At 42.6% G+C, this 10,871-nt stretch overlaps 1 protein-coding gene across 2 annotated transcripts; it reads right to left on the bottom strand.

The window, feature by feature from the left end:
* Positions 1-3,766: 3,766 nt before the first annotated feature.
* Positions 3,767-9,515, bottom strand: LOC123113420 (upstream activation factor subunit spp27). 2 transcript variants are annotated; one of them, XM_044534646.1, is made up of 7 exons: positions 8,979-9,515; positions 8,838-8,888; positions 6,827-6,929; positions 6,557-6,728; positions 5,462-5,560; positions 5,224-5,387; positions 3,767-4,096 (listed from the first exon to the last, which is right to left on the bottom strand). In XM_044534646.1, the coding sequence occupies exons 1-7, from the start codon at positions 9,359-9,361 to the stop codon at positions 3,974-3,976; spliced, it is 1,095 nt and encodes a 364-aa protein (XP_044390581.1). In that variant the 5' UTR covers positions 9,362-9,515; the 3' UTR covers positions 3,767-3,973. The 2 variants fall into 2 exon arrangements, with proteins under 2 accessions (XP_044390581.1, XP_044390582.1); XM_044534647.1 differs by lacking the exon at positions 8,838-8,888 and having other exon boundaries at positions 8,979-9,512.
* Between the last annotated feature and the right edge of the window lie 1,356 nt (positions 9,516-10,871).

Raw genomic sequence — 10,871 nt, 5'->3', positions numbered from 1 at the left:
ACCCAGACGAGGAGGAGTCGGGCCCTCCGGCGCGCCCAACTACCCGGCACCCGGCACGGACGTCGAGGACATCTTCGATGAGGAACCTTAGTTTAGTCTAGCGTGGTGTACGTAGGAACTCTTTTGCATGGTTTATATGGATCTAGGGGGTGAAATAAGAGGTACTCAGATGGGTAACACCAAGTATGAGGTGTGACCGGTCAGTTCGTGTCCGCGGTCGTTTGAAGAGTTGAATTTATCAAGTCCGGCTATAGATACTCTAACACACACTCTCCGACTCTCGTGCCCTGACACCATCAAGAATACGGGACTACTTCTGCGCGTTTAGTTTTTAGTTAGATTGACTTGGATGTTGTTTTACTCCGTAGATGATTTATTAAGAAGAACATTCTGATGGTACGTGAGGCTTAAGAGGCGCATGCTAATGGTAGAATGTAGAAGGATTAACAATTTTGATGATACTGTTTCCGTCTCTCTCTCTCTTTTCTTAACAATCACTACTATTTCCGTCTTCGTCTTCCTTGTTAAAAAGAAAAGAAAAGTATAGGCACAAGATGATTAGTGGGGCGGAAACCTTTGAATTGAGGACCCGTAAACACTTGAGGCCGTGGCACCTGGCTGGCTAAAAGGCTAAGCCATGGACCGAGCATACCGAATCGGAGGCCATCCGCGCGACAGGGACACGAGCGCGGGGCACACGGCACCGATCTTCGCCAGATCTTGCTTCTTTTCCCCTGCGCTGCGCTGCGCTGGACATATGATTCACGGATTCCGCGCCCGGCTCCGTCGGTCGGTTGCAAATCTCTGGCGATGTATACGCCCTCGGTGCGACGGCGAGCGAGTCGACCGCGACGTTGGTCCATGACTTGCTGCCGGTACTCCAAGCTGCAACTTGCAGGAGGGAGGAGATGGTTGGATGCTTGGATTCCATCAGCGAGGGACCCTCCCCCTTCACACGGACAGATGGGAATCCCTGCCAGTACGTACCCACCAGGCCACCACCCAACGTCGACCACTGCCACAAAATCTAGCGAGTCTTCTGACTCGGAGCTGACTGGACTCGGCACATATTATTATTGCCCACGTGCATCTCTCTCTTAGGGCATGTACAATGGTAGCATCACCTTATAGCTGCTCCATACTCCACATAGATAAAGCAAACACAGCCATGGTCATTCCACAATGGAAGCAGCACGCATCCCTTTTTCTTTGTTGGGCCCACATTCAACCTTTCCACTTAATCTAACTTAAATATAGCAGTTTCGGAGTTTAAACACGCGACGGTAAAGAAGGGAAGGCGAGTTCAACGCACTGCTAGAAAACCCATTGCATACGCCCGATATTGTAACATACACTATGGGGCAAAAAGAGCAACAAGGATTACCAGGCCACTTCCTTTGCTTCATGAGCTGCCTTGTCAAAACATCATTTTGGAACATTTGCCATAGAAAAAATTGAATTTTCAAAGCCAACTTCGCATTCAAATCCACTTGTGGCTACATCCACTAAGAGGTTTCTCTAACTATTTATACATGTACTTAGTCGAATACTTAGCATTCTTACTGAGGCCCCAGTACACAGCATCACCTTAAGCACTGAGCTGCAGGTTAGTTATAACTTCTTGCCACCGGCAGGCAAACTCGTGACTCAATCTTCTTCTAAAAAAGGTATTCGCATCGATACGACTAACTTGGTTGTCAGTACAATACTGATCGGTAAAAATATAAAAAGGCGGGGAATTTTTCACCCAAGGGAATTTGTCCATTTAGGGAATCTTTCTAAGGCCTAGCAATATCGCCGAATCAAATATGAATTTTCTTCCCAAGCATATATAAATCTTTAGCTTTCAAAATAGCTTTCCAACAAGGAGAGTCAGAAACTCTACGTTGCACGTGGCCACATTATTGTTTCTCAAATATCTAGCTTTCACTATGTCATGCCAAATACCATTCTGGGTATCTAGCTTCCACCACAATTTGACCATCAAGCTAACGTTCTGCTTTCTGAGGTCTTTAACTCCCTACCCTCCTTTACTTTTATACCTACATATTCTAGCCCATCTAACAAGGTGATATCTTTTTTTCTTGTTACACCCTTGCCAAAAGAATCTCATTCTATGCTTAGCCAGCTTTTCTATAAAATTCTTATTCATCAACCACATAGACATATGGTATAAAGAAATTTGCGAGAGAAAAACATTAAGAAGGGTATGTCTCCACCTACTGAGGCAGCATTACTCATCCAGGCATCAAATCTTTTTGAGTACTTGCTTCCAGGAAATCCAAGTCAGAAGTTCTCAATGGAGTACTTAATAGGAAACTGACCCACTTCACACCAAAAAAGCTCAGCATGTTGATTGACATTTTTTTGTCAGACCAGACATTATTTCAAACGTGTCAGCATCTCCACCAACAGTGAGGATTTCACCCTTTTGAAAGTTAACTGTCAGACCAGACATTATTTCAAACATGAAATTGAGCATCTTAAGATTTACAACTTTATCCTGCTCTAAACAGATAATGGTATCATCCACGTACCGAAGAACAGTGGCACCATTAGGTACAAGATCAAGGGCCATGTCCACAAGAAGATTATTTTCTTACGCGTTTTTAATCATTTTTGCTAGACACTCAGTGACAAGGTTAAAACAAATGGAGATAAGGGATCCCCTTTAGCACTCTGAAAACACGGACCAGCGCGGTTATTGAGTTTGATACTAACAGTCCCATTATATAAGATCTGTTTAATCCAGTTACACTAGGTAGTACTGAAGCCCCTCACCTCATGACACGCCAGCAAAATATCTCAGTTAACCTTGTCGTATGCTTTCTCGAAATCAAGCTTAAGCAGAACACCCACCTTTTTCTTCACATGAGTGTAGTTCAAAAGCTCATGAAGGGAAAGGATACCATCCATTATATTCCTGCCTTTCACAAAGGCATTTTGTACTACTGGTCAATTTATCCACATATATTTTAACCCTACGGACTACAGCCAAGAACTTTGATAATCAGTTTATAAGGACATCTAAGAAGGCATGTAGGTCTAAACTGTTGGATCCTGTCTGCCCAAGAAATCTTGGGGAGTAAGGTTATCACACCATAATTGAGCTGCTGAACATCAAGTGTACCTTTGTGAAACCCACTAAAATATTCATCAAGTCTTTCTTCAGAATCTCCCCTCTCAACAACCATCTTTCATGAGACTTGAGGCCAGTATATTTCTTCGTTTACCTGTATTTCATACAGTTCAGTGTTGATGTCTGCCTTCCTACTCAGATCCATTTCTTCTAGCACAGCCAGCTCCCCTCCAAGATCTTCCTTCTTTTTCCTAGAACGGACATATCAATTTGATCCCCAGCCTTTAAAAATCCTTTCAAGTTTGATACTAAGAATATCGATAGGAGGATCAGTGGATCTCACTGTCCTAGTCCAAATTTTATCTACGAGAACCATGAATTTAATCTACTTGCCGGCTGCTGCAGATCTCGCACAGTACGAGAACAGTACAACCAAGAAAACCTGGGCGCATCACTGCAGCTGACTTATCCCATATCTGGAGCCGCAAAGGCAAGAGATCCGGTACGAAAGTGGAAGCACCCAACTCGTGACCCCTGCCATCTTTTTGTCGCCAAAAGTCACCCGAGACAACCGATCTTATCGTCATCCCCAAGCATACATAATTCGGAGGACCATGAATGGCTTCAGCATGAATGCACGCGAAGTCGTGTTGCCACATTTTTTTTCCTCGGGGAGACGAAAGCGCAGATGCAAAACACTGTAAACACTGGAGACCCTACCATTGATAATGGGGGAAAAGTCCAACTGGAATTCACACAAGTTAAGGTTCCACATTTCTCTGATGACTGACTCCTACATGTTCCATGGTTACAGATTACTGCAGAAGAAGAAAAACAAAACCACCCGCCCTCCTTACGGGTGCCGCGGATCGGGGGGTGGTGCAGTGCAGCTCCCTACTTTGCCTTTGTAAAATGGGGGTTCAGCAGCTTCGACACCGTGAATCCAGTGAATGATTCAACTTGGAATAGATCCTTCAGCTTCTCGTCGCAGATTATTTTCCTCCGGTCAGAAGGATCCTGCAACACCAACAAGGTCAAGAAAGTAGTAAGTTTGGTGTGGCAGATTTGCTACAATCATAGCGTTCAAACGAGATCAACCTTTTCTTACTATTCCAGAAACAATTTCAACATCTTGAGAAAAAAAAAGTTAAAAAAAAACATCTCCGAAGCCAAACAGTGGATGTAACAAAACAATTTAAAGCACCCGCAGAAGAACAATTTAAAGAACTGAGAATTGCAGCCACAGTTCACCCATCTCGACCAATGCCGCCTCCATTTTCTCAAAATGTTTCAGCGAATGAAATTTGTATTCTAGGACTTCAAAATTCGTTCGATGAGGCAATAAAAGAATATGCACAAGACACCATACCACTGTTAATGATTTGACTACAAAAGCTACTGGTTAAAAGTGTGCATGCTTTGATGCAGAGTTAGTCCTAAGTAACACCAAAATAGTGCCCCAGTACTACAGCATACTAGAGATTTCAATGGCTGTTTGAAAAGACAAGCAAAAGCTCACAGCAGATCATAAACGGAAACATTTCTGTAGTCTAGAGTCTAGACCAGTCATGCATCCCAATGATCTGAATTGTACCTTGTACAATACTAAGATGTGTTATTACCCCATTTATTAGGCCCGAGGCTGCAGGATAGAATTGCAGATTTGCATTAAACCATATATATACTACCACAAATCTCAGGTTATCAGGTACACTCAGAAATCTGTATCATAGACTGTAAGCACTGCCATGGGAACAAGAATACTCAGAATCTATATGGACACATGGTAGTGTGGTCCTCATAAGTGATCTATATGATACTTGGTCGGGACTAGGGTAATAAGGCATCATAAGCTTATGTGCAACTTAGTAGTTGAGCAACATGCTTTCTCCAGCTCATATGCTACCATCGTTTGTCATGATGTATCCAAAAGCTACAGGCTAGATGACCTTGAACAGCAAGTAAGTCCAGATTAAAACCGCGAGACAACAATGACTATGCAAGTAAGCCTTACCGCACAACCGCAAAATTTCTTACATGCTCAATTACATGTACCGTCGTATCAACCAATAACTAAACCACTGAGCATTTAAAATTGATATTATCATGAACAGTAATGCAATATCAAGGAGAATAGGTTTTACCTGTAAGTTATTCTCTTTTATATAATCCCACATTCTCTTCACAACATCAGATCGTGACAACATACTCTCACCAGTGCCGATAAATTTTGCTAAATCATCCGAAAGTACAAGGGGCGCAAGAAGACCAGAAGTAGACCCAGATGATCCACCTTTTTGCTTGTTTCCTGGAAAAGGACATTTCATCAATAACCTTGCGAGAACATACGTGCAGCAGGAAGCTAATCAAATATTTTCTAACCTTCACTTCTGTCTCTCTTTTGAGGCTTCCCTTTGGGTGTCGACTTCTCCTTGGGTGTCGACTTCTCCTTGGGTGTCGATTTCTTTGGTGAGACGGGACCTAATAAATCACAGAGAATAATTACCTCAGAGATAGGTTGGGTCGACAGTGATACTTAATATATATATATATATATATATATATATATATATATATATATCAATGAAGGAGTCTAATATGATCCATGGAACCAGCTCCACCTTACTCTTGTACATACATGTTAAATGGCAAAGGTCCTAACCTAGGTAATAAGCACGAGCTAATTAATAAATCAGCCAACATTTAAGTCCCATAACAAGCCCAAATAAACATAGGCCAACTAAGCTTATACAGTACTACATGCCAAAATAAAACAAAATTAGAGGTATGATCCATGGAACCAGCTCCACCTCTTACTCTTGTACATACATGTTAAATGGCAAAGGTACTAACCTAGGTAATAAACACAAGCTAATTAATAAATCAGCCAACATTTAAGTCCCATAACAAGCCCAAATAAACATAGGCCAACTAAACTTATACAGTACTAAATGCCAAAATAAAACAAAATTAGAGATATGAGGAATGAGTATATGACTATCAACACATACATTCTTACAAACCAGATGATACTTATACCAAAATAAACGACAGTTTTTCTTTGTTAATTTTCTTTCATCCATCGCAGCGAGCAACTTTATTAGCTGAGCTCCATGCTAGCAGGACAGCAATTTTTCTACAGTTCTGATGCACAATATCATGTTCTAGTGCAGTCACCATTGATAAAGGCATTATTGTTAGTACAATAGTAACAACACATAAGAGAACATCAAAAGAGCATCAATGGAGTTAAATTTATACCTATTAGCAAATAGTATGTTTTTTATATTGAGTCAGCATGCATTTTTTTAGCAGGCAAAGCATGAGTATACCAAGCAATGGAAAATATACTGGAAGTTGTGTATCCCTTCTTTGATAGTTATATACTCATGCCTCATATACCCCAGATGCGCAAGCGTGCGTGTGTGTATGTGAGAGAGAGAGAGGAGAGGAGAGGAGAGAGAGAGAGAGAGAGACCATCAGAATCCAATGGCCAAATGTGCCTGGTCAAAGCTTTATTCATTTGGAACATATCAATCGAATTGACGTTAAAAATCTTCTTCAGATTCTCATCACAAAGAATCTTCCTCCTATTGCTTGGGTCTTGCAAATTATTTTCTCGAATATATGCCCAAAGCTTCTTGACAACCTGGAAAGCACACCATGAAATAAGACAAGGAAGATTCTTGACAAACCATTCATCTGATATGAAATTTAGAAGTGACAAAAATCAGGAGTAGTGGTTACCTCTGTCCTGGCACACTCAGAGGCACCGACAAACTCTTGAAGTGCTGGGGAAATGCTGCATAACTTTGTAAAGCCACCAGCCTTTTTCTTGCCGTCACCCAACCTATGCAAGATAGGTTAAAAAAATTACTGGGTATGGTTTGGCCATTTAGAAAGAGTAACTATTGTCAATACGAGAAGTTGTGCAAATGTCCAACAGAGCTAACAAACCTGCTCGGTAACTCAAATATGCCTAAAAAATTACCACACATCTTAACATATACTCCCTCTGTCCCAAAATAAGTGTCTCAACTTTATACTAACTCTAGTGCAAAGTTGTACTAAGGTTGAGACGCTTATTTTGGGACGGAGGGAGTACATAAATATTCTATGCCAATAATCAGTACGGTTCTCAACGTATGAGTCATGCAGAAATACAGTTCCGTAGTAACTAACCAACTATGTAAGGCCAACAGCATGTGCTGCTCATCAGCAAACTTTCAGGAAAAAAGGCCTTAGAACAGCTCCACTATGATAAACCTACTAGTGTGGGAACCATACCAAAATGTCACGGAATAATAGTACCAGATGATTTCAGCTATCATCTTTCCACCTATATAAGCAGAGGTATTCCATTAGTGTCTTAAGTTGCACAGTATTTCATTCTAATCTGAACAACCACTGGTCCACCACAGCTTGTGACTTTGGAACTACTGAACCTGAGTGTAAACTTCAATTTATTGTAGTAAGACCATGTGTGTTTAACTGAACCACGTTGACTGGTCCATAGGTCAACATCTTCAATAGTTAATTTCCAAGTCTTGAAATACATTCAGACAACTTTAATAGGAAAAGGAAATTCCCAACTTGAGCAGTAATAATACCTAACTACTCCCTCTGTAACTAAATATAAGACGTTTTTGCAGTTCAAATTAAACTGCAAAAGCGTCCTATATTTAGTTACAGAGGTAGTAGTACAAAAAGATCAACAATCAGGAAGCAAAAGGTCCATTAGAGCCCCAAATGTACAACCACAGTGGCCCTACCTACAAAATACAAGTGGCTTATCCACCACCAAATTTATCATTGATCAACGGGATAGCAAATATTGGACAAGTAGCCACATGTTAGCAGAAACACCAATTGTCAGGTAATTGCTTTGCAGTAAGAGGTATACTATTGAGTATACATGGATATTGCTTTCCACATGTTTTTGATGGTACACTCTACACTGGTGGTATATGCACCAACACCCACCCACATGCACAGCACAAAATGCAGCCACAAAATCACCAACCCGTTCGAATGTCCCTGAGTTGGTCGTTCAGCACAATGCTGAGGTGTAAAGTAACTGCAGCATCTCTACTGATTGTGGAGATATTATCCAAGCAGTTAAAAAATTTAGGATGTCTAGTGCATCCGTAAGCATTACAATGTCTAGTGCATGAAACATCAAAATGCATGAAAGGTGGAAAATGCAATTGCATTTCAATCACCAAATGTTGCAGCTAATGACCCTACAAGACTCACGGACACATCAGCCGATAGGAAATATAAGCACGGCTACATCATGCAACTGCAAACGGCTAATATACAACAAATGCAGCCACAAAGTGTTCAATTTGCACATTAATTAGAGGAATTAAGCCGCTGAAGCACTAATTGTAATAACAGTGACAAACACAAAAAGAACCCAGTAAACATCCACCATAGCAAGAAGAGGAGAAAACACCAAGTCAATCAGGAAACAGAACAAACTCGGCATGGTACCATCAACAGATACTTGGGCAAGATAAGTTAAAAGGAAGAATAAACATATCATGTGAAGGTAAATTGAAAAGCAATAGCAAACGCAAGTAAAACCTTTGCCGACTATTTGGTCCAAGATTTCAATGGCAGGGATAAACCAGACGTGGTTATCCCCTGGCGAGATAATAACAGCTTTACAGTAGCAGTAACAGCCTAAACACGGCAAGGAATATGCAATCCCAGAACCCTCCACGAACGCTGAGAGAAACGCCTGAATCCTTACCACTGTTCGGGCAAAGATATCACACGCGAATGCACAGTGCCGACGCATATCCTAACAGATCGATGAAAACGAAGCACTCAATGAACCCTAAAACGGAGCAGCAAATGCGGCAAAGATGGACAGAGAGCAAAAGCGCCTCACCGCCGCTTCTTCTTCCGGCCGCCGCCACTCTCCTCGTCTTCCTCCTCCTCCTCCTCCTCTTCCTCCTCTTCTTCCTCCTCCCCCTCCTGCTGCTCGGCCCCCTCCTCCTCCCCCTCGCCCTTCTCCTCCCCTCCTTCCCCGGCCTCCGGCGTCACCTCCTCCGGATCCTCCTCCTCCGCGGGCGCATCCTCGGGCTCGGCCTTGTCGGCGAACTCGGAGAGCAGGAGGTCGACCTGCTCCCGGACGAAGGTCTTCTTGTCGGAGAGGTCGACGCCGAAGTCCTCCTCGAGGCGGCGGCGCAGGGCGCCGGTGGTGGTGGTGGTGAGGTCCGACTCCCGCAGCACCTCCCGCAGCCGCTCCACCAGCTCCGAGTCCGACACCATCGCCGCCTGGCCTCGGGTGGGTTCTCTCGCCTCTGCCTCTGCCTCTGCCTCTGGGGGAGCGTGGCCGTGCGCAGGCACCGGTGGGGGGGTGGGATGGAAGGGCTCGCTGCCTCGCGTGGTTTCAGTTTTTGTTTGGGCTGAAAATGTGGGTTTTCCTTTCCCCCCGGGGGGCGTCTGGCCCAGATACACCGCGTCACGTTTTTTCCCCCTTTACCCCTTTTGCCGTTGTGATGATGTGATGGTGTCACGACCGTTAGTGCTTGAGTGGACGTCAGGATTGACTGCTGGGGTAGAGAGGGATTGACTGCTGGATTTACATTTTGCCTTTTACAGACCATGTTCTTGCACGCTTATAATCAAGATTCTCCAAATAGGTAGAGGAGAACTGAAACTAGAAAGCAGAAGTAAAAAATGCAAGTAATTGAAGACAAATAAGGCTATTTCACTCTCTTGCCGATTTTTTTTGAGGGGGGGGGGGGGGGGGGGGGGTGCAGATATCCTTCGTCGCTAAGATAACCGGTCAAACATAATTAATAAAAATATCGGTCGGTGCAACGGATACAGAAAGATTGGTAGATGGTGCTATCTCGAATTATCTATTTGACGTGGCGTTTTGTTTTTGCGTGTGGAGCGGGTCAAATGGTGGCGTGATTTTAGATGGATCGACTCGAGTACTGAAAGTCATAATATGGAGCCAAAAACAGGCGTATACATAATGTTTATCGTAACTTTAGTGCGCATTGATCGTGCACGCATGCGTTACATCTTATCGTCTCACTTTTCTGCACACATCTCTTGTGTGTTGAAGCGTATCGAAGGAGGAGGATTGGTTAAGACCTTCACTAAAAATTCTAAATTAATAAGAAGTCCTCTTGTGTATTAAATATCTTAAATTCATTGGATTTACGAGAACTGTATCTGGTGCCTTGCCATATGCAAATTTTATTCAAGTTTCATCATTGCTTTGTCGGGCTACTGCATTGAGATGTGGTTTGAAAACTAACATGTTGGTGTATCATGTTTGGTGGTCGGTTATTAGCAATGACAACGAGCTAATGATTTAATATTACCATAAAGTGTATAATTGTCTTCGCCTCCATGGCATGTGCTCGTAGGAAGGACTGGAATTTGACATCCCGGTAAATATGCATCAGATATTGGGATGTGACGTGGATTGGCTGACCTTGAGTGGCTAGATGAAAGCGCATGTAGTCCCCATATGTGATTTTCATAATTAATGACAATCTTGATAAAAAAAACTATTTCATTGAGATGCATATGGAGGATTGTTCCATGGGCAGTGCATGGAGACCGTTGGATGGGTTCAAGGATGAATGCCATCGAGATAAAGATATGCACTGAGATTTGATGATGGATAAAGTATATTGGATGGATTTGGGAAAAACCTCATCAAAATGAAAATATGCATCCAGATCACTAAGTCCAAGAGGTGGATATATTATGATCAAGATGAAACAAAAAGAAATTGACATCGAAGTATCAAGATCTT

Source organism: Triticum aestivum, chromosome 5B (assembly GCF_018294505.1).
Source record: "Triticum aestivum cultivar Chinese Spring chromosome 5B, IWGSC CS RefSeq v2.1, whole genome shotgun sequence".
Lineage (NCBI taxonomy): Eukaryota > Viridiplantae > Streptophyta > Magnoliopsida > Poales > Poaceae > Triticum > Triticum aestivum.
This window is presented reverse-complemented; position numbering and strand designations above follow the sequence as displayed.

What these genes read in the sequence shown, in the direction of transcription:
- LOC123113420 (XM_044534646.1), bottom strand. Translation starts at nt 9,361, where the DNA reads ATGGTGTCGGACTCGGAGCTGGTGGAGCGGCTGCGGGAGGTGCTGCGG. An exon ending in ATATCTTTGCCCGAACAGTG is followed by an intron (nt 6,930 to 8,837) that starts GTAAGGATTCAG and finishes TATCTTGCATAG; the next exon opens with GTTGGGTGACGGCAAGAAAA. An exon ending in AAAGAGAGACAGAAGTGAAG is followed by an intron (nt 5,388 to 5,461) that starts GTTAGAAAATAT and finishes GTCCTTTTCCAG; the next exon opens with GAAACAAGCAAAAAGGTGGA.